Source organism: Garra rufa, chromosome 25, assembly GCF_049309525.1.
Source record: "Garra rufa chromosome 25, GarRuf1.0, whole genome shotgun sequence".
In the NCBI taxonomy this organism is placed as follows: Eukaryota; Metazoa; Chordata; class Actinopteri; order Cypriniformes; family Cyprinidae; genus Garra; species Garra rufa.
The window spans coordinates 36147610-36172506 of NC_133385.1; the positions used below are offsets into that span (position 1 = coordinate 36147610).

At 37.6% G+C, this 24897-nt stretch overlaps 1 protein-coding gene across 1 annotated transcript; it reads left to right on the forward strand.

Annotated features, from left to right (window-relative positions):
• The first annotated feature begins 6844 nt into the window (after positions 1–6844).
• On the forward strand, positions 6845–12927 carry sall1b (spalt-like transcription factor 1b). The gene is made up of 3 exons (XM_073832344.1): positions 6845–7174; positions 8373–11626; positions 11947–12927. Exons 1-3 carry the CDS (start codon positions 7132–7134, stop codon positions 12334–12336), a joined length of 3687 nt encoding a protein of 1228 aa, XP_073688445.1. The 5' UTR covers positions 6845–7131; the 3' UTR covers positions 12337–12927.
• The last annotated feature ends 11970 nt before the right edge of the window (positions 12928–24897 follow it).

A 24897-nucleotide genomic window follows, 5' to 3' on the forward strand; every position in this document is an offset into this window, starting at 1 on the left:
CTCATTTTCTCCTCCAACTTCAAAATTGCCCTACATCGCTGCAGAAGAACCGACCAAGTGAATGTGCAAAGAAGATCAAATGCCCTTAAAATAGCGATGTACACTCTTTTTGTCAAAAATGGTTCCATAAAGAACCTTTAACATCTGAAGAACCTTCTGTTTTACAAAAGGTTCTTTGTGGTGAAGTAAGGTTCTTCAGATTATAAAAAGGTAAGAAAGAGATGGTTCTTTAAAGAACCTTTGACTGAATGGTTCTTTGTGGAACCAGAAATGGTTCGTCTATGGCATCGCTGTGAAGAACCTTTTAAAGCACCTTTATTTTTAAGAGTGTAGGACGATTTTGTGTATTAATTGTGCATTTCTTTAGAAATTAACTCTTAGTTTCGCTAGATGAGACCATTCTTCCTCAGCTGGGATTGTTTAGAGGCCTTTGAAGCTGCATTGAAACTGCATTTTGGAAGTTCAGTACTCCCAGGCACTATATGGAGAAAAATCCTGAAATGTTTTCCTCAAAAAGCATAATTTCTTTACGACTGAAGAAAGAAAGACATGAACATCTTGGATGACAAGGGGGTGAGTAAATAATTCGTACATTTTTGTTATGGAAGTGAACTAATCCTTTAAGATTTGGTATTTGTGATCACAGACTTTGCAAAACTATGACTGCAATCTGAATCGCTAGACATGTGAGAATGGATCTTTTTTCTCAGCAGAACAGTCTGACTCCAATTCAAGAATGTCTCAGATTGAGTGATTGAGGTGTTCTGTTGATGGATGTAATAATGAACATAGCAGTCGTCATTTACTCCCGACATCTGAGCCGCTGAAGACGTAGAGGATTAACGTTACTTTCGTTTTTGAAAGGAAAGCGCCAATCCGATCTACATATGCGTCTATGTTCGTGTGAATCATTCGTGATGCAGCTTCACCCACAGCAGAAGTGAGTAGAAGGGTTTTTGTGCATCTTTGCAAATGGCCTTTCTTAATAACGTGCTTGTTTGCGGCTCAAGTAAACATTACGGCTTACCATCCCATGGCAGAGAGGGGCGGGGCGAGCAGAGCTCCTTATCATTTAAAGGAACATGCAACAGAATAGCTCGCTCTAAAAAGGGCTGATTTTGACAAGGTAAAAAGAGTGTTTTTTACACTACCATTGAGAAATTTTTTACCAAAGTATGTTATAGACTTCTTATTAAGACCCTAAAGAATCATATCAACTTGTGGAAAATGGGCATCGGATGACCCCTTTAAGGAATCTTAAATACAATCTTAAAAATAAAGATTATTTATTGGCATCAGTGGTTCTATGAAGAACCTTGAACATCCAAGGAAACTTTCAAATGCAGAAAAGTTTCTTTATAGTGGAAAAAGGTTCTTTAGATTTTTTAAATGTTTTTCAAAATGGTTCTTCTAGGAACTGTTCATTGAAAGGTTCTTTAGGGAACCTAAAATGGTTAAACACCTTTTTAGAATCTTTATTTTTAAGAATGTAGTTGCTTATTGGTATGTATATTACTAGCATTTATTAATACTTATAAAGCACATACTAATGCCTTGCATGACCATATTTAATAGTGAGAATCGGTCCCTAAACTTAAGTATTATGCAATGTACCTTCAAAATGGTAACATCTAAATTAATGTTACCTAAATTAAATTTGAGGGGGGAAAACGGATTGCCCATGCTGATAAATATTTTCTAGAAATCTTGAAAAGATACTTGTTTTGGTCAGTACATTTTCTTATTGACTGACTGATTGAAAATACATTTACTTTTACTTAGAGAACATTTGTCAAAGATGACAGTACACTCACAAAAAGGTGCTTCACGATGCCATAGAAGAACCTTTTTTGTTTAAATGGTTCCATAAAGAGCCTTAAACATCCAAAGAGCCAAAAAAAGGTTCTTTGTGGCGAAAGAAGGTTCTTCAGATTATAAAAAGGTAAGAAAGAGATGGTTCTTTAAAGAACCTTTGACTGAATGGTTCTTTGTGGAACCAATGGCATCTCTGAAGGATTTTAAATTAAAAATTATTATTTAATATTGCTAAATCAACCTAAATACATTCATGCATAGCACCAAACTACCTTATATGGGTTAAAACAGCTAGAAATATCACTTTATGGTATAGTTTTGCGGTGTGCTATTGATGTTTAAATTCTTGTATTCTTTGTCATAATAAAAAGAGTGTCAGTGAATGAATGTTTTTCTCTCATCTTTTAACACTCTGAAAATGAACATATTATTCCATCTTTCATCTGACGCTTTTGTGGACTGTCTAAGTAGCTCAATCTTCACAGGATATTGAGGAAGAGAGAAAGAAGTTTTAAAAGGCAGAACAAAAAGCTCAGACAAAACAGCAGTGACAGGCATCAATCCACACAAACCAACTCACGCTGACAACTGGGAATAAAAAGTGTGCAAAATGAAAAATTAAAAGATCTCGTAAATCTGCAAATATATGCCAGTGGATTTAATGATACACATTGCTAAATAAAAATAATGCCGGTTTACTGAAATAAATCAAACAGTTTAAAATGAGGGACAGAATTTGAGAGGATTTTTTATATTTTTTAGAAATCCTAAAAGTTATTTGTTTCATACCATTCAAAAGTTTGGGGTCAGTAAATTTTGTTATTGACTTACTGATTGATTGAAAATACTTTTACTTTTATTTAAAGAACATTCAAGAATTGGTCTTTTGAACTTTCTATTCATAAAAGTATGATGGTTTCCACAAAAATATGAAGCAGAGTTGTGCTGCTTCATATTTTTGTGGAAACCATCATACTTTTATGAATAGAAAGTTCAAAAGACCAATTCTTGAATGTTCTTTAATGTTTAAAGAACATTCAATGTTTTCAACAGTTTCGTTAGAATGATCTCTGAAGGATCGTGTGACACTGAAGACTGGAGTAATGACACTGAAAATTCGGCTTTTCATCACAAGAATAAATTATATTTTACAACATATTCACATAGAAAACAGCTATTTTAAATTGTAATAATCTTTCACATTTTTACAGTTTTTACTGTATTTTTGATCAAATAAATGCAGCCTCAAAAATAGCACTGAGCCCAAACTTTTAAACAGTAGTGTGTGTCTCTATTATTCAATTTTTTTTAAATATTTTTTTCACCTAATTCAGAATATTGTTCAAGTATATCAGCGCATTTTCAAGCAAAAGAGTTTAGAGTGAGAAGGAGATTGTTTCTATTTAGATATGAACATAAATTAGTATATAAGATTCTCTTGACTTACATTTTGCAATTTAGCTCTTAGCAGCAGAAAATGAGCTCAATTGCAAAATGAGTGCGAATTAGAATTCAAACAGACATGAGTTGATTGAGTTACAGTGTAGAATGTCTAAAAATAAATAGAAATGAAGTCCAAGAGGGAACATAGCCGTGAAGCATAAAGGTTGTTTTCACATTAACAGTTCAACCATGGAAAATGATGTGTAAAAGTGTCTGTGGCTTTGAGGAAACCAAAATATTCCAGAGCGGGGAAGTTCAGGTGGATAATTATGCACGTATAGTGTGAAAATATTGGTGTCAGACAGTGCTGGCATGCTGTGCTTGTTTTTTTAGGAAGTGAAGGTGTCATTTGTCCATATCAAGTCTGTTGCTAAGGACCCTAGGCCACAGATAATAGTGCTCCCGCACAGCCCTTCATATCTAATGACTGTAAAACATGACTCATATGAGTGCAGTGCAGAGCACCTGGTGTGCTCCTGTTCACACAAAACCGAAATGACATATGTATTTATGTATTTGTGTGCCGCACGGAAGAACCATGAATCAAAAGATCAGGTGGACAGTAATAGTCATGTTCACGCACCATCAAAGAGCACAGGAAAATTCCTCATGTATAAGGTAAGCGGCTTAGGTCAACACTTCATTGTTCGCGGCGACACAAGCTGCGCGGAAGAAGCGGCAGGTAAAAATAACTTGTTTACATCACAGTGGCATTTGACAAAATCATGTTTTTTGAAAACAGACAACCATGCAAAATATATCATTAGGCTCTCTGAGGCAGCGTGGCTCATCGTCTATTAATGCATTTGATTATAATGACTTGTACTGTTGGCAGAGGACGCCGTGCAAACACACTTTTAAGGGTCGAGTGTGTGTGGTTTTAGAGGTGAATGAGTTAATCAAAAGTGGGCTGGAAATAATGAATGTGTGTTTGCGCTGCCAACTAAAGTCACAACATGCTAAAAATAATTTTAGTATGTAATGCAGACTTGGATTAGCAGCCCTGAATTATGAATAATATAATTTCCCTTTTTCTTTTGTCATTTTGCTTCCATTTTGTATTTGTTCATTTATCTTTCAAACAGAAATGGCCATTTCCACTGAACATCATTTATGTGTAAACAGAACAGAAACCTGAAGTGAATTTAAATAAAGCACTGAGCATAAATAAACTTTAAAAATATATGTTTGTGTTCAGTTTCAGTTTCAGTCTTGCTGGACTAGTTTAGCCAAAAATGTAAGTTGCCATTGTTTACTCATCTGAACGGTATGACCAGGGTGTGATTTGCATGGGGGATTGGGGGATTTCCCCCCCTCTGGTCTATGCATCCCTTCCTCTGGAGGAGTGGGGATAAAAACATCCCAAGAAACCCGCTCCTAGTCCCGTTCTGAATCAAATGATTCGCTATATACACTTTGAATTCCCGATTTGAATCAAATGAGTCGCGATACATGCTTTGAATTCCTATTTTGAATCAAATGTTTTGCCATATGCGCTTTGAATTCCCGTTTTAAATCAAATGGTTTGCGATACACACTTTAAAGTCCCGTTCAGAATCAAATGATTTGCCATATGCACTTTGAATTCTTGTTTTAAATCAAATGATTCGCGATACATGCTTTGAATTCCCGTTTTAAATCAAATGATTTGCGATACATACTTTGAATTCCCGTTTTAAATCAAATGATTTGCGATACATACTTTGAATTCCCGTTTTAAATCAAATGATTTGCGATACATACTTTGAATTCCCGTTTTAAACCAAATGATTTGCGATACATACTTTGAATTCCCGTTTTAAATCAAATGATTCGCGATACATACTTTGAATTCAGAGTTTAAATCTCATGATTTGCCATATACACTTTGAATTCCTATTTTGAATCAAATGATTCCCGATATATGCTTTGAATTCCTGTTTTGAATCAAATGATTCACTATACATGCTATGAATTCAGAGTTTGAATCAAATGATTCCCGATATATGCTTTGAATTCCTGTTTTGAATCAAATGATTCGCGATACATGCTTTGAATTCAGAGTTTGAATCAAACGATTCGCCATAGTCACTTTGAATTCCCGTTTTGAACCAAATGTTTCGTTATATGCACTTTGAATTCCCCTTTTGAGTAAAATGATTCAAGTTACGCACTTTGAATTCCTGTTTTAAATCAAATGGTTTGCGATACGCACTTTAAAGTCCCGTTCTGAATCAAATGTTTCGTTATACGCACTTTGAATTCCCTTTTTAAGTAAAATGGTTCAAGTTACTTGCTTTAAAGTCCTGTTCTGAATCAAATGATTTGCCATAGGCGCTTTGAAGGCCTAACTTACAATGTTTTTATGAAATTGTGATCACGTTAGACAAAGTTTCCGTCGTATTAAAAATATTTCGAGACATGACACTCATCATCTGGTACTTGCCTAAAAAAAAAAAAGACGGGTATATAATGCGGGTTGTTAACAGATTACACCAACAGGTTACTTAGGCTATAGTTCGGCCAACCTCCGCCTATGGAGAGAGAAAAAAGTTTTCAGAAGCACCCCCACCCCCCCAACCCCCTCGGCTTTTTTCACAAATCGCATTGGGTATGACTTTCTTCAAAGCTTCTTTAACTGTTTTGTGAAAGACTGTTTTGCAATTATAACGAACTGGAGGCTTTGAACTGGGAAAGACACAAAAGTTAGTAGTTTGTATCAGTAAATCTATCAGTAAATCATAGCGACCTAAAGTTCTGTCTACTTCTCACACAAAGTTGTAAAACGTCTACTGTATATGGTAAGTCTTGCTGACAACATTAATGACATGTTTATTGTGATTTTGCGTCCTCTTTGAGGCTTGAAAGCTTCCCTGTTCATTGTAATTGTGTGGAAACATTTTCAGATCTTCAGGAAGAAAGTCATTGGGGTTTGGATGACATGAGGGTGAGTAAATGATGACTAGGTTATGGTTAGACCTTTTGTTACATGCTGTAATTATAGCCCATTAAAACTTAGACCAAAAAAAGTGTACAGTGAATTTAATACTTTGAAGTCGAGTCAGATATTACTGGAAATGAATGGTTTAATCAAGCACTCACTCTATATAAACACTGTTTACACCAAAATAGGTGACACTAATGCTGTGTATAACATATAGCCTAGAAATCTAGACGCACCCTAGCGGCAGCAAAAATTATTTAAGTCTGGCTCGCCAGGCTATATAACATATGCTTTATATGTAAAGGTTTTTTTAACTATTTATTAGTTTAGTATGATGATGTTTGCAAATGATTAAGAAAATTTATATTTTAAAGAGTTCCTAGGTTACATCACTGTGGTTTTGTGTTGCTGCTAGTGAAACATTAATCCTTTACATTACCAGCCACTGATTCATGCTCTCATACACGCTTTAATGAGTACAGTCTTCTCCTATGTGAAACACGCTGACCAATAGGATCGCAGATGGGCGTGACTGTGATCGTGTTGTCCAATAGGAATATCGAGGGGCGGGGCTGAACGCTCTCAGCGCTGTCAAAGAATTTCCTCATGGATTTGCGGTCCTGGAGTTGTCATGTTTTGAGTTGTGGGAATGTGTTTAATTTGGATATTGTGATCGGCACTGCGGTGATGTATGAACGACTTTTGCTTCTAACTTATTTACTTCTTCTTTGCTGACATCACTGCGTTTAGCATATTCCTGGGGGATCATCGCAACTTCATTTCTGCTAACTTATTATTTCTCAGTTATGATGAAAATGTAAACAGTTCCGCGGTAGATTTGATCCTGACCGGGGCTCACAGGATGCTTTTGGTTGGACGCTGATTCATTTTGATGAAAGGACACTTGTGGATTTCTTCAGGAAGAAGAAAAAAAACGGTTTTATTCCAGCATGTCCCGGAGGAAACAGGCTAAGCCGCAGTATGTTCTCATCGGTGAGTTTTGTACCACTTTCTGAACTGGCATGCTGAGGGCGTTTGATCAAAACCCGACAATTTAAGTTAAAAACAAGTATGAAATAGAGAGTGCAACAGGTTTTTGCTTTTTGTTAACCAAGGATTGTAATACATCTATTTACTGCAACTGCCAGTCATTTTGAGATTTGTAGGATGTGGTCTGTAATATAGCATAATAAGTAATAAAATATATGTATGCACATGTCACTTCATATAAACTGGTGATGAATTCAGAGCGAATCATTGTTAAAACTTAACCCCTAAAACCAGCGGAAGTTAAAACACTAGTTAGGAAAAGTTATAACAATGTGAGAAAACAAGTTAAATTCTGTGATGTATAAAATAAATAAATAAAAAAAAAAAACAAGCCAGTGGCTCTTTTCACATATCTAAAAACGTATTAAAACAAATCATACTAGTTAATATTTAGTTGTGTCACACATTTTAAATAGTCTTGTTACTGCATGAATTTTACCATGTTACAAAAATTTAACATTCCATAAAAATTGTGACATCCAGTAACATATTATATTATATTATATTATATTATATTATATTATATTATATTATATTACAGTAACATAATTGGAAATTTTACCCACATGGTGGAAAAACAAGTAATTTCTCATTCAAATGGTTGCTTGTTTGACTGAAATTCAACCATTTAACTCTGTTAACAAAGTTTGTAATGTAATGTAAATAAACTTTACATGATCTGCTTTATATGGACATAGTGGATGGAATAACATTAAAATCTTTTTGAAATGTTTGCTGTACCCTGTCTTTTACTTCATTAAGAAAGAAAAAAAAATCATTAAATTCTAAAAACAAAACCTGTTAATCAATCCAAATATCTATTTGCAATCTTAAGGCTATCCTAAATATGCACTTGAAAAAAAATCAGTTATGTTTTGAGGTCAGTATGAAAATGCCATAAAGTTATTTTAAAATGTAATCAGATTTTTCTAAATAATCATATTCATATGATGTTATACTTGGTATCTAGGTAGTAATTCAATCTTTTTTTATAATTGTATTTTCTCATAATGTCATGAATTGTGTTACATCTGAGATGCAGGCTACTGTGTTGTCTTTTGCTTAGCTTTAAGTTTACATGATTTGCTATCTAATATGATCTGATTAAAAAAAAAAAATATTTTTTCTTCTTGAAATTCAGGTCCAGTGGAGAATGACCTCACTTCAACCTGTGATGTCCATATCTGTGAACAATGCTGTGCTGAATTTTCCAGTATAACAGACCTATACCAACATCAGAAAGACTGTTCAAAAGATCAGTTAGTTCTAACAGTAAGTGAAAACGAAAGCCTAGATTCTCCGCCTTCTGGCCTCACAATTAATTCGCCATTCTTCAATACTGAGGAGAATTTGGATGGAGTGACAAGTAATGCCAATACAGAAGAGCTTTGTGACTTTTCTAATGATGACAAATTTGAAAACAGCAGTCATGACATTGGCAAAAAGTCTCATTTACATCATGATAATGAAAACGGTGATTATCCTGATGGCTTTAGCTCAGCATACTCAGCTGTACTACCTCAAGAGAATACCTTACTCGAGTTATGTAAATTATCAGCCATTAATAGCAATGTCTTCATTGAGAACCTAGAAAACACCAAAGTCGCTGTTGCTCAGTTCTCACATGAAACTGGTTTAAATCCAAAGACAAGTTTCAGAAACGCTAGTGATGGCAAGATGGCCACCTCTGGTTTGATTGAGCAGCTGTTAACGCTGCAGGAACAGCAGGTGCAACAGCTAAAACTAATTGAAGAAATTCGACGCCAAATAATGGTACTAGCGGCCCAAAATTCTGATACACTTGTGGCCGCAAACACCTACAATGGTCTGTCTCAAACCAGTTCACTGGTAAAACTTAGTTCACACCTCTCTGAACAACTCACAGCAGCTGCTGGGCTAGTAGAAAACCTAGCTGTTAATGCTAAACAGTCTAAACATGTTATTTCACAAAATACCCAAGATGAGCTAAGGGGTGAGAAAGGACACTCCCAAATGACAGATGAAAACAGAGGCAACCCTTTGCCATCAAAGGTTGGTAGTGATCGGTGTAGTAATCAGTCTTTGCAAGGTAACGAAGTCAGTGATACAGTCAATGGCAAAGCTCTTTTAAAAATCCCTTCACAACCTCCTGATGTGATTCTAAACAAACTCGAATTGTCCCATAAACCAAACAGCTTTAATATGTCTGCAAACTCATTGCCTAGTATTGGGGCAATTGTGGAGGACCTGAATGCTTTGACTGCCCTAGCCCAACATCGAAAAGCCAAACCCCTCAATGTAAGCTTATGCGAACACAAGAGACCATCTGAAGATTGTATATTCAAGCACAAATGCAGGTTCTGTGCCAAAGTATTTGGAAGTGATAGTGCTTTGCAAATACACCTGCGTTCTCACACTGGAGAGCGACCCTACAAATGTAACATATGTGGAAATCGATTTTCCACCCGTGGAAATCTCAAGGTCCATTTCCAGCGTCACAAAGAGAAATATCCTAACATCCTAATGAATCCTTTTCCGGTTCCAGAGCATTTAGATAATGTCCCAACCAGCACAGGTATTCCATATGGCATGTCTCTGCCTCCTGAGAAGCCTGCTCTTAACTGGTTGGACAGTAAACCTTTAGAGGTTAACTCACTTGGCTTTAGGCCTCCATCATCTTTGGCCCCCATCATTAAAAAAGAGGAGGAAGGGGTATCAATAACTAAACCTTATAGTCCTGTTGTCAGTGAGGTGTGTGAGAAAAGTAATGGGCTTCAAGAGGGATTTGTTCGTAGCCCTCCTCTAATTTCAAACGAGAATTTTCAAGAGGTTACACAACCCTTGAGCATTGCCACCCTACTAAGTTCCTCAGGGGAGGTTTCAAGAGATGACATTGCTATTAAAACCTCTGCCAATACAAGCTTAATAACTAAGCTAAAATCGGAGCAGCTCGAAACCAAATTTCTTTTTGGAAGTCTTCCGAATCCTCCTGGAGCATCTGAGACTTCAAAGCTGGAGCAGTTAGTGGAAAACATCGACAAGAAGTCTACTGACCCCAACGAGTGTGCAATCTGCCACCGGGTTCTTAGCTGTCAAAGTGCCCTTAAAATGCACTACCGCACCCATACCGGAGAAAGGCCATTCAAATGCAGAGTGTGTGGACGGGCGTTTACAACCAAGGGCAATCTCAAGACACACTACAGCATTCATCGCTCCATGCCACCTCTTAGAATACAGCATTCTTGCCCCATTTGTCAAGAAAAGTTTACAAATGCAATGGTTCTACAGCAGCATATCCACATGCATATGGGAGGTCACATTCCTAATGTCCCATTGCATGATAGCTGTGCAGAACCCATGGATCAGGATGCTGACTCTGTAGACCTCTGTAGACTTGGTAGGACCTTGGAAGAGGATGCCTTGCCCAGTGAGAACATGGACATTGCATCTGATTTAAAATACCCGGCCTCTTTACCAGACAGTCTATGTTCTTCACCTGCTTCTTCTGAGTTTACCAGAGCAACTGGGTCAGAAAGTCAGATTTCGAATGTGGAGAATTTATCAATTATCAATAAGCTGACCATGGAGAATGGATCAGTGGATGAAGATTGCTTAACCCAGAGATCATCTTCACTAGATAGTGACCATGAGTGTTTAAGGAGAAGAATTTTGGCCAACACTGAGACAGCACCCTCCTGGAACCCATCTTCCCCTAATAGCTTTGCTTATGAAAGGCAAGGATACACTACAACTGACAGAAACCTGAAATCTGCTGAATCAAACAGCTCAAGCCTACAGTCCAATCTTACAGTGTCTAGGTTACTAGAAGGAGATATACCAAAAGATAGCCTGACCATGATTTTTTCCTTTAACGAGCGGGGATCCTTAAAAAGCAATGTTTGTGATATCTGCAACAAGACATTTGCCTGTCAGAGTGCTTTAGATATTCATTACCGAAGTCACACCAAAGAGCGCCCGTTCCTCTGCACTGCATGCAACAGAGGGTTCTCAACCAAAGGTAACCTGAAGCAGCACATGCTTACACACCAGATGCGAGACCTACCTTCACAGTTGTTTGAGCCAGCGAATCAGATCCTGATTTTTCCGCCAAACCAGTTTCTACCCTCTATGGAACCAATCATTCCATCGAAACACAATGAGCTCATCAAAAAGGATCCTAAAGATTTACCCATAGGTATAGTAGGCTCATCAGCTTCCACATTACCTGTACTCTCCACACCAACGTTAACAGCAACACCACTTCGGCGAACAGCCAAACAGCACTTCTGCCACACTTGTGGGAAGACCTTCTCTTCTTCAAGTGCACTGCAAATTCATGAAAGAACCCACACTGGTGAGAAACCCTTCGCCTGCAACATATGTGGACGTGCATTTACAACTAAAGGAAATTTGAAGGTACACCAGTTAAAGGTGTTCCATCACCGATTGCAAATTTGTATTTTGTTACTTAGAGTAGAACGGGGTGCCCAAACTCGGTTCTGAATGGCTCGTGTCCTGCAGAGTTTAGCTCCAACTTCTAGGGAAGCGTCTAGTATGCCTAGTAAGAGCTTGATTAGCTGGTTCAGGTGTGTCTAACTGGGGTTGCCACTAAACTCTGCAGAAAACCAGACTGCCAGGACCGAATTTGGACACCCCTGGTATAGAATCATTTGTATCATCCCAGATACCTTATGACCAACTATCTACTTAAAGTTTTCATCCTGTTTTCCATCTAGGTTCATATGGGAACTCACATGTGGAGCAGTTCTCCAGCCAGACGAGGTCGTAGACTTTCTGTTGATGGCCCATTCCTTCGATCCAATTCTGAGCGATTTCAAGACTCTTCCCCAACAGATGTTGTGGGTAAAGTGCGTAACGGAAATTCCTTAGGCCTCTGGGGCCAGTATACCTCTTTCACTAGTGGCTTGGGTGTGAGGATGAACGAAATACCTGTAATTCAAAATGGTGCCATACCTCACCTGTCGATTTCTGCTGGGCAACTGGAAAACATAGAAAAATTGCAACTCAACAAAGCTTTACCTTGGCTCGAGAGATTGAGCGAAAATGGTGCAAAGTTTCATTTCCGCCAATTGGTTGAAGACAATAAAACAACAGTGACAAATTGAATTTCGCCGTTTAGGATGTAAACCCATACTTTCAAATGTGATGCTGTTAAAACTGTTAAAATTTCTGTACAAGTGTACCCTATGTAGTGACATTATTACAAATTCTGCTGTTGGTTAATGTTCCGTAGATAGGGATGATCTTCACAACTGAAGAAGTGTTGATTGTATTGCATAAATTAATTAGATGTTTATTTGTTGTTTTGCTGAGGAACATTGCAAGTATTGTTAAAAGGTTAGTTCACCCAAAAATGAAAATTAGCCTATTATTTACTCACCCTCCAGGCATCCTAGGTGTATATGACTTTCTTTTTTCAGATCAGAGTTATATTAAAAAAATGTCCTGGCTCTCCCAAGCATCATCATGGCAGCGGGTGGTTGTTTCTCTTCAAGATTCCAACGCCGACGTCCTACGTCATCTGCCCGGCGCTGCTTCCGCGTACAACTGTTAGTGCAAACTAGGTTAAAGTGATTATTATTTTTTAAATATAGATATTTTTTCACCCCCCTGAGCCGTGTGAGACACTTCTTATTATGGATGGATGCACTTGTTTTGAACTGATGAGGAGAACTGCCATTATAAAGCTTGGGAGAGCCAAAACTTATATATATATATATATATATATATATATAACACTGATTGGATTGGTCTGAAAGAAGGAGGTTATATACACCTTGGATGCCTGGAAGGTAAGTAAATAATGGGCTAATTTCATTTTTCGGTGAACTAACCCTTTAATATGCACCTATGATCTTTATTTTACAGTTTTTTTTATAATTGAAGGTATTCATCCAGCGCATTTGCTAAACTCTTGGCTGTAATAGGTTGTGTGATGAGTTGCGTTTGTATTATTTAATTGAGAAATGAATCCCTATTTATTATTAATGTGTGCTTGAATTGTGTGTTCTTTTATACGTACAGTATTTAGATTGTAAATGTAAACACTAAACCATACTACAACTATTTATTTTATTTTTTACCATTTCAAAAAATACTCTGTACATTTATATTGTTACATTGGAGGAACTGTTATGCATGGCGTTATTTCATGTTGTGGCATCATGTCTTGTATATTATGGCAACTGCATAAGTTCCCAAAGCCATTTTTCCATTTTAACTGTCACTGCGTTTGGCTTATACGAAGTGCAAATTCCACTTTCCATTTGATTAAAAAGAGTGTGCTTTTGTAATTTTACTTAAAGCTGTACCATATGAGTGTGTATACCTTCAAGCACCGGTCTCCCCTTTCAGTGATTTACCTTTAACAAAGAAATGATTCTTTCCCTACTTCCACACAAGCAGAATTCATGCCCTTTCTCTCCTGATAAAAATCTAGGTCACCTTGTCCTCCGCATTTACATTTCAATAAACTTACCAATAATAACACATTGTGTTAATACGCAATGATCTTTGCCAATGGAAGATGATACTTCTACAACCAAATAGAATAATAGAGGCCATTCATCGAGCAGGTACGACTCATCAGCTCTACCTCATGTCTGTAAACCACACGGACAGATGGTCAGCAATGCTTTTAGCATTTGTTGTTTGGACTCCCGCTATGTCTGTTTGATAAAATGTGCTGTTAGCAAATTGTGAATGTTGTGGTTATTATTACTGTGATCATTGTCATATGGCTAACGAGCTATAATATGTCTACTTTTATAATTGTATTTTTCATAGCTGCCGTAGCTGATCCCTACTGAGTCTTGGTCTCTCCAACTTGTTTTTCATTTTATCCAACATTTGTAACGAGAAGCAAAATAGGACATATAAACGGGTGTGCAAAACTGCATGACTAGAATATCCCAAGCAAGTTCTTTATCCTCCGTCGTGATAACATCCTGTAGAGTTGCTTTAGTATAACCAGAAACATCTGACTCATTGAGGTCCGTGGAGTAATATGTCCATTGAGTGCCCACAATAATACTACATACCAAATCCCTCAGCGAATAAGATCTGTCCTCTTAACTGTCAAAGTCCATTAAACACTCTTCCCATCTCAAAGACCAGCTGACGCGAACCCAACACCATCCCGCCTGCCACCATTAGCTTTATAAAATGAGCAATCAGCTAGAATGAAGCTCAAGGGAGTCCAGAGCTCTCCAGATACATATCTGATTCAAACAGATGGGAAGCGCTGGAGGTGTAAGCGGGCGGATAAAGACCTGACGGGTGAACTGGGTGAAGATATAGGTTTCAGCTGATGTTTTACATCCCCAGATCCCCCCAGATACACGGATGCAGCCTAAATGTTGGCTTGACTTCTTCTTAATATGAAATTATTTCACATAAAGCATGAACAAATTCTTGGCTAAACAGTTCATTAGTAAGTGAAACTTACCATTAGGGTGAAACTCACAAAACCTGTCAAGAACTTATCCAGGTCATATTTCACTAAATTAAATAAATAAATAAAGCCATAGCTTCTGTTTTGGAAACATCTTTGAAACTACCTTAAATTTATTCAGATTAATTGTCTGCACTATTTGGCAAGTGTTTAGTGATCCTGTATAAAATTGCATTTATATTTCCATCATAACAAACTTTGTCTGAAGATGTCCATTTTATGAAATATCATGTGGTGCATCAAGAAACTACCATTTTGGGACTTTAATGTTGAAATCCATTTAAAGATCGCATGTCGCATCATATACCAATTTGCCAAGAACCCATGGAAGCATTGAGCAGGTTTAAAACACTCTTTTTTTTTTAATTTTGGAAAAAACAAACTTTTCTAACAGTTGGTATGTACTTACCACATTTGGATATTTCATGTAGTATGACCTAAAAAATATATGAATATTAAGTTATTTCTACAAGTATTTTATTACTATAAATTTCATAGTGGCCAATTCTGTGCTTGAAAATGTTGACATACACCTCTCAGAAAAGGTCTAACAGCTGAAAATGCATATCAGAGCAAAAACCAAGTCCTGAGGTCAAGATAACTGCCTGTAGAGCTCAGAGACAGACTTGCGTTAAGGCAATGATCTAGGGAAGAGTTCAGAAACAAATCTGCTGCATTGAAGGTTGACAGAAGCATTATCCATAATGGAAGACGATTGGAAAATGTCTGCCAGCCCCCATCCAAGCTGACAGAGCTTGAGAGGTGAAAAGGTGAGGCAAAGAATGGCAGATAATTGCCAAATGCAGATGTGCAAAGCTTGTCACATCAGACCCAAAAAGACTTGAGGCTGTAAAGGTGCTTCAACTATGGACTGAGTTAAGGGTATGAATACTTATGCAATGCACTTATTTCAGTGTTTTATTTTTAATAAATTTGTAAAATTTGCAAATCTGGTTTTTGCTTTGTCATTATTATGGTGTATGGAGTGTAAATTGATGTGGGGAAAAACTAATTTAAAGCAGTTTAACATGCTGCAACAAAACAAAATGTGACAAAAATGAAGGAGTATAAATACTTTTGCAAGGCACTGTACGTCCATATTCAATTGATGGTTTATATACATTTTACTATCATTGGAATACATTTTTATACAATTTGGGTCATTTCAGGCGGTGTATATTTAGTCTTTAAAAAAAAAAAGAGGTCAGATCACCTGTTAATCAAACACCCAGTAAAGGGTCAATTGAGCAGCCAAGATTGGCCAATGTTCAGAAATAACTGGGACTAAAGAAATGCCTGCAGGTAATGCCATGTGCTGCACTTTTCACACGGCTTTAAATAGATTTTAATGTCTTTAAAATAATGTCTTTAAAATGTTTTTACATTTTTAATGTCTTTGTGTCATTTGGAGCAACCACTCATAATATGGTGCGACCAATAATAACAATTACTGTAATAAATTAAAAATAAAATATCTACTTTCTGTAAAATATGAAATATGAATCACTGCTACAGTATGCTTAAGTGAATGGTATGTTTAAAAAAATGTATCAGTTTTATGCAGTTTACAGGAAAAATAAGTCTGCTAGACGGCAACTCTAAAATTATAGAACAAAACATGAGATCTTTGTTTACAAAAATTGCAAATACTTTAATTATTGGGAACATCTAAAAAAAAAACATTAAGCATGTTACGGAGAATAATTAATTTGAATATAAATCATGGTTGCACCACATGACATTTTTCAGGCTACAGCCAATTCATCTAGATGAAAAAACATCAAAATCACTTAATTAATTTGTTTAACATGAATTTATGTGTACACAAAATTCTTAATGTTTGAACAATTATGATAGATATTATTTTTTTGTATTTTAAAATTGGCCTGTCAAAAATCCTTATATGTCAATGACCCCTATATATAATTTCTGTTGCTGCTTTAAAAAAATACATATTACACATACATACTACAGATATTCATTTTCTCATTACTGTAATGCAAAATAATAATGATATATCTATTAAGTAATAAGTATTTATACATCACAGAAGTATTTGTTGTACTGAATTTAATGTAATATTAATACAATAATACAAATCAATTAAAAATATTAATAAGAATTCTGAAAAATTAAAAATTAATAACATATTGAAGTTAAATTATATTTTGGGTTGAATGTGATATGAAAATGTTACAAGAAATGATTCTAAAATTATGCTTTCATTATGTGAAATATAATTTATTACTTTCTTTTCATTTTTTTAAAGACGTGTAGCATGCAAAACTTATTTGATTTATATTTAAATACATTTTTACTCAAACAACATGTCAGAGGGACTGCATTGTGTTGTGACAGCAACATTACAAGAATTTCAGAAAGACATTAGATTAAGTTAAAAAAAAGTTGAACCATATCATTCTTATGTAATTGAATCTTCCCGTGTTAGAACTCATTTTGCTGAATTAGGTTGCAAAATATGTGTAACTCTTTCCCATGTTGCAAAGGAAGGACAGTGACATGAAAAACAGAGAATGACACAAGAGCCGTCGAACTGTCCACAGACCGGACAGCTTTTTCTAAGAACTCATCACAGAGGAACAAAACAGTGCTTTTCCAATCATCACATATTTCTGTTCAAAACTGCTGACATCAACCACTGTTTACAATGCAATGAAAGAATTCCCTGTGTAAGCATTTTGAGTGCGATCATCACACTTTTGTTGGCCTGACAATGGAAATATTCAATAACAGAGCTACGGCCAAATCTCCAGCAGGGCTTAAACGTATCCAGCCCAAACCCGACTATTGATAACACTGCGATTATGGCATTGTGTGAGGCATCCGTATGGCTCACATCATATCTGATCATAAACGCTGTGTGGACTCTTTGATGACCATGGGATCAGTCAGCGCTGCTATATAGCAGAATAACACGCACGGGACAGCTGAGTTTGCCATTTTTTGATTGTGACACACACAGAAGGGATTGCATCCCAAATATAGTGGTACTGTAGTAGAATAGCTTTGCTGACCCTTTGATTGATTTTAATTTATTATCATTTAGCTCTTTTTAAACACTATATTACTTCCATTAAATTTGTTTATTAGTGCAAAGTGAATTATTCAGTAGTAGTCATTATTTTTATTTTATTTTTATGTTCTGGTTGATGTTCTGCACGCTGAATGTCTCCAAAGGCTGCAATACACTACACAACTTTTAAAGTCAGAAACAGATCATCCTAAACTTGTCGACTTTATATATATATATATATATACACACACACACACATCATATGCAATGCTGCTAGAAGATGCATGACAAATGAATAGTTCACCTAAAAACTGAAATGTACCTTCCCTCAGACTCACCCTTCCAAAAGATTTGGAGAAATGTAACATTACATCGCTTGCTCACCAATGGATCCTCTGCAGTGAATTGGTGCTGATAAAACTGATTCAAACAAAATTGAATTTTAATGCGTGAAAATAAGTATTTGATCCCCTATCAATCAGCAAGATTTCTGGCTCCTAGGTGTCTTTTATACAGGTATTGAGCTGAGATTAGGAGCACTCTCTTAAAGGGAGTGCTCCTAATCTCAGTTTGTTACCTGTATAAAAGACACCTGTCCACAGAAGCAATCAATCATTCAGATTCCAAACTCTCCACCATGGCCAAGACCAAAGAGCTGTCCAAGGACGTAAGAGACAAGATTGTAGACCTACACAAGGCTGGATTTGGCTACAAAACCATCGCCAAGCAGCTTGGTGAGAAGGTGACAACAGTTGGTGCGATTATTTGCAAATGGAAGAAACACAAAATAACTTTCAATCTCCCTCAGTCTGGGGCTCCATGCAAGATCTCACCTCGTGGAGTTTCAATGATCATGAGAACGGTGAGGAATCAGCACAGAACTACACGGGAGGATCTTGTCAATGATCTCAATGCAGCTGGGACCATAGTCACCAAGAAAACAATTGATAACACACTACGGAGTGAGGAACTGAAATCCTACAGCGCCCGCAAGGTCCCCCGGCTTTGAATGAACATCTGAATGATTCAGAGGAGAACTGGGTGAAAGTGTTGTGGTCGGATGAGATCAAAATCAAGCTCTTTGGCATTAACTCAACTCGCCGTGTTTGAAGGATGAGGAATGCTGCCTATGACCCCAAGAACACCATCCTCAAAGTCAAACATGGAGGTAAAGACATTATGTTTTGGGGGTGTTTTTCTGCTAAGGGGACAGGACTACTGCACCGCATCAAAGGGACGATGGATGGGGCCATGTACTGTCAAATCTTGGGTGAGAACCTCCTTCCCTCAGCCAGGGCATTGAAAATGGGTCATGGATGGGTATTCCAGCTTGACAATGACCCAAAACACATGGCCAAGGCAGCAAAAGAGTGGCTCAAGAAGAAGCACATTAAGGTTCTGGAGTGTCCTAGCCAGTCTCCAGACCTTAATCCCATTGAAAATCGGTGGAGGGAGCTGTAGGTTCGAGTTGCCAAACGTCAGCCTCAAAACCTTAATGACTTGGAGAGGATCTGCAAAGAGGAGTGGGACAAACTCCCTCCTGAGATGTGTGCAAACCTGGTGGCCAACTACAAGAAATGTCTGACCTCTGTGATTGGTTTTGTCACCAAGTACTAAGTCATGTTTTCACTCATTAAAATGCAAATCAATTTCTAACTTTTAAAAAATGTTTTTTTTTGTTTTTGTTTTTTTTGTTGTTGTTGTAATTCTGTCTCTCACTGTTCAAATAAATGTACCATTAAAATTATAGACTTACAGACATTTCTTTGTCAGTGGGCGAATGTACAAAATCATCAGGAGATCAAATATTTTTTTTCCATTACTGTAAAGGATTAGTTCACTTCCAGAATAAAAATTTCCTGATAAATTACTCACCCCCATGTCATCCAAGATGTTCATGTCTTTCTTTCTTCAGTCTTAAAGTTGGAGTTTTTTGCCCTACCCTACCTTTTTGAATCAGAGTAATACACATTATGCAATATGTGAAGTCTCGCATACGCATTGTAGAGATTGTAGAGCATTTGTGGTTAAAAAGTATATATATTTGTATTTTTTATAGAACATGATTGATCGTTTTACTAGATAAGACCCTTGTTTCTCAGCTAGGATTGTGTAGAGCCTTTTGAAGCGGCACTGAATCTGCAATTTGGACCTTCAACTCATTGGCTCCCATTGAAGTCCACTATATGAAGAAAAGTCCTGGGGCCTCATTTATAAAACTTTCTTACGCACTGATTTGATCTTAGAGTGTTCGTACGATCAAATCCACGTCAAAGTACAGATTTATGAAAACCGTCTTTGACGTGGAAAAGTACTTATCTCCACGTCAGATTCCAGCTTGGCGTACGACCGTTTCCTTGTGGTAATGCCTGGTATTGCAGATAGTTCAGCCTCACTATAATTTGATTTCTTGCACTCCTTTTTACTTGCCATTGTCACAGAGTTTTTGCTTTAGGAATGAGCTCATTTTATATGTTAATTAATTAAGCAGGGGCGTTTCGACGGCGGAACATTCAGCTGCACACAATTCCACGATCATTTGTGATTTATAACCAAATGACTGGCGGACGCATGGATTTCGTGGTACGTTCGTTTTCTCTGAATCGCTCTTACGATCAAATCAGAAAAGTTCTTAGATAAAATCAAGGATGGTTTCTACGCAAGTCTTTATAAATTAGGCCCCTGGAATGTGTTCCTCAAAAACTGTAATTTCTTTTCAACTGAAGAACGAAAGACATGAACATCTTGGATAACATGGGGGTGAGTAAATTATCAGGAATTTTTATTCTGGAAGTGAACTAATCCTTTTAAATAATTTGGCCTAGGTCTCTAAATTATGATTACATCTCATTCACATCTGCACCACAAATGTTTACTCCAGAAAATATGGGTAATATAAATATGAGGAGTTTCCAAGAACCACAAAAAATGATCTTACTGATGGAAATGGAATTTATTGATTGATAAATCAAATAAATTAGGACACTTTTGCCATTCATTTCAACAATAAAATCTAGACTAAACTAAAAATATAACTTTAAAAGAGATAGTCTACACAAAAATATCAATTTCAGTGCGATCCAAAACAATTTCAGACATAAAAGACATTTGCTGCATTAACCTTAAACGATTTGTTGAAAATATTTCAAACATAGTCAAAATATGTTTTCATACTCCGGCTTCCTCCAAGATCTACGATGTCTGTTTATAGCTACGTGTCAAAGAGCAGTGAACTGAATAAAATAGTGCTTATCCAACTAATCTCTGCAAATACGACAGCTATGGAAAGCGGCTCTCCTTGACACTGAATCAAACCCCAGAAATGTATGCAGAAATATAGGCAAATGTGCTGTTTTCCATAGGCAGCGGTCATTTGTAAATGCCAGTGCATCCGTGGACTAATAAAGTGTGATATGAGCAGTGTTGTGATGCAGAGAGAGTGGATGAATTGTGGTGATGAATGGCCTCATGCCTCTTTGTGGCTGTATTCTTGTAATTAGCTGCCCTCATCCAAGTGTCATTGCTATAAGGTCATTTAGGTGCTCTGAGAGCTGGTCTGGTTTAGTGTAGCTGTGCTATTTTGTCTGTCAAAGTAAAACAAATCATTTTTGTTTACATTTGAATATGCTATTAACACTTCATTTACACTGCTAGAAGTGGCAATGCAAAATTAAAATGATTCCATTACCATGCCAGGCGTGATGCAAATGTTTTCAGAACATTTGTCCATACTTTAAAGCAAAACTGACAAAATTACCTTCAGATTGTTTTTTTTTTTTTTTTCTAGCTGATAAATGATAAAAACAACTGTCAGCCAACTAGAATCCAGAGCTTGAACATTTAAAGCACATTTATAATAAAGAAAATGTTATTGTGCATTGTTCTGGACACTAGTTATCATTTTTGGTTTTAACTGGTTTTTGCAGTGGAAATTCCGCAATACTTTCTGCAACACTTCACATCAAGTAAGTCAAAGCACAATGTTTGCATTAAGTGAATCGGGGTCTTAAGAGTTCTTGCATTCATATGTGAATGGTGTGGACAGCTGATATGGACATGAATCTGTTAGAAATCTTCTCTCTGCGTCTGCGTCTGTATCCACACACTTCAGCGTCATAATCACCTCAGGTCAGTGCCTCTCTAGCACAGGACACATTAGCATCACAAAACACCAAACAGTCGCAGCACAGGAGGTGACATGAAGCCTGGGAGGGGGCAAACTGCGCCGGGGCAGATCTGTCAATGAAATGATGATGTTTGAGCGCTTCTTGACAGGCATGACATGGAGGAGGAAAGGATTTTAAGGAGTGAGATGTTGCTACACGTGCTCAATTGCCCATTTGATGGGATATATGTCATAGATAGATAGATAGATCAGTCTAATTTTATTGGTAGGTTTGTTTGAACAGTGAAAGACAGAATGACAACAAAAAATCCAGAAAAACGCATTTCAAAAAAGTTATTTATTTTTTTTTTTTTGCATTTGCATTTTAATGAGTGAAATAAGTATTTGATCCCCTATCAATCAGCAAGATTTTTGGCTCCCAAGTGTCTTTTATACAGGTACTGAGCTGAGATTGGGAGCACTCTCTTAAAGGGACTGCTCCTAATCTCAGCTTGTTACCTGTAAAACAGAAGCAATCAATCAATCAGATCCCAAACTCTCCACCATGGCCAAGACAAAGAACTGTCCAAGGATGTCAAGAACAAAATTGTAGACCTACACAAGGCTGGAATGGACTACAAGACCATCAGCAAGCAGCTTGGTGAAAAGGTGACAACAGTTGGTGCGATTATTCGCAAAATGAAGAAACATAAAATAACTGTCAATCTCTCTCGGTCTGGGGCTCCATGCAAAATCTCACCTCGTGGAGTTTCAATGATCATGAGAACGGTGAGGAATCAGTCCAGAACTACATGGGAGGATCTTGTCAATGATCTCAAGGCAGCTGGGACCATGGTCACCAAGAAAACAATTGGTAACACACTACACTGTGAAGCACTAAAAAATCCTACAGCTAGATCCCCCTGCTCAAGAAAGCACATGTACAGGCCAAATCTTGGGTGAGAACCTCCTTCCCTCAACCAGGGCATTGAAAATGAATCATGGATGGGTATTCCAGCATGACAATGACCCAAAACACACGGCCAAGGTAACAAAAAAAATGGCTCAAGAAGAATCACATTAAGGTGATGGAGTGGCCTAGCCAGTCTCCAGACCTTAATCCCAAGAAAATCTGTGGAGGGAGCTGCAGGTTCGTGTTGCCAAACATGAGCCTGGAAACCTTAATGACTTGGAGAGGATCTGCAAAGAGGAGTGGGACAAGTCTGGTAGCCAACTAAAAGAAACTTGCCAACAAGGATTTTGCCACCAAGTTCTAAGTCATGTTTTGCAAGGGGGTCAAATACTTATTTTACTCATTTAAATGCAAATCAATTCATAACTGTTTTAAATGCATTTTTCTGGATTTTTTGTTGTTGTTGTTGTTGATGCTATTCTGTCTCTCACTATTAAAAAAAAACCTACTATTAAAATTATAGACTGATCATTTATTTGTCAGTGGGCAAACATACAAAATCAGCAGGGGATCAAATAATTTTTTTCACTGTAGATATCCACTCCTAAAACTGTCCTCTTCTCGTTCTGTCCACTCACTGAGGAGGAAGTATCTAAATTTCTGCTCTCCAACCTTCCCACATCCTGTCTTCTAGACCCAATCCCCTCACACCTTCTGCAAACAATCTCTCCTACACTCTTCTAGCACTCACACACATCATAAACACATCTCTTCTCACAGGAATTCTCCCCACTGCATTCAAGCAGGTTTTGGTAACCCCACTGCATAAACAAAACCTACATTAAACACTTCACTTATAGTTACAGACCTGTCTCTTTCCTTCCATTCATAGCGAAAACATGTAAACAAGTTGTTTTCAAACAGTTATCATCTTTCCTTTCACAGAATAGCCAGTAGCCAATAACAAATCAGCTTTCAGAAGCAGCCATTCAACTGAGACTACATTACTGTTGGTCACTGAAGCCTTGTGGACTGCAAAAGCTGATTCCAAATCATCAGTTCTCATTCTGCTGGATCTACTCACCCTCTCATCACTGAAAATCACAGGAACTGCACTTCGCTGGTTTGAATCCTATCTCACAGGTAGGTTTTTCAGGGTGGCCTGGGTAGGGGAGGTACCCAAAGGACATGAACTGGTCACATCACTGGGGTTCCTCAGGGATCCGTTCTTGGACCTCTCCTCTTCTCTATAGATACTACATCACTGGTACCCATCATGCGGGCACATGGTTTCTTCTACCATCTTGTCTTCCCTGCCACTTTGACTCTACAGCAGGAGTGCCCGAACTCGGTCCTGGAGGTCCAGTGTCCTGCAGAGTTTAGCTCCAACCCCAATTAGACACCAGACACTGAACCAGCTAATCAAGCTCTTACTAGGCATACTAGAAACTTCCCGGCAGGTGTGTTGAGGCAAGTTGGAGCTAAACTCTGCAGGACACCAGCCCTCCTGTTACGTGATGAGAAACGGACCCAGAGGCGAAGGCCGGGGAAAAACAAACAAAGTCTTTATTAAGTCTTGCAGAGACACAAAGATAACTCAGGCTGTCTGCCGTCCTCTTCCAGCAGTAGCGCAGACAGGATGATAACGAATCAGGAATAATCTTGAACAGAAAGTCACTGTATAGCAGGTGCGCGCTGACCCCGGTGGCGCGGCAGTGAAGAATTCCTCAGCGGGCACGGGTGAACCAGCGGAGAGAGTCCAGGGACTGGATAGTCGCATAACAGGGAGACTGGGCAGACACAGAAGACTCCAGACATTAACTTGATAAACGACAGGTAGGACTATAAACACGAAAGCACAGGATTAGACTGAACAGGACTCAACTTGGCTCGAACAGAACATTTACTGGTGAGAAGATATACGTAGAACAGTTTCTAGACATGAAGCGCAATAATCTGGCAGGGAAGCCCAGAAACAGACAGGTAGAAAAAGAGAGGGTAATTAGGGCTTAGTGAGGATCAGGTGTCGAGGCAATCGGCGCGAACCCTGATTGCAATAGCTGACAGCTGGGGAAGAGAGAAAGTGAAAGACAGGGCATAGATAGAAACAGACTAGATGACGAGACTCAAACCCGGCTCGTGACACCTCCAGGACAAAGTT

Excerpts from the sequence above, each read along its gene's own strand:
- sall1b (XM_073832344.1), top strand. The coding sequence starts at position 7,132 with ATGTCCCGGAGGAAACAGGCTAAGCCGCAGTATGTTCTCATCG. Across the intron at positions 7,175-8,372 it reads GCCGCAGTATGTTCTCATCG|GTCCAGTGGAGAATGACCTC; the intron begins GTGAGTTTTGTA and ends CTTGAAATTCAG. Across the intron at positions 11,627-11,946 it reads CAACTAAAGGAAATTTGAAG|GTTCATATGGGAACTCACAT; the intron begins GTACACCAGTTA and ends TTTTCCATCTAG.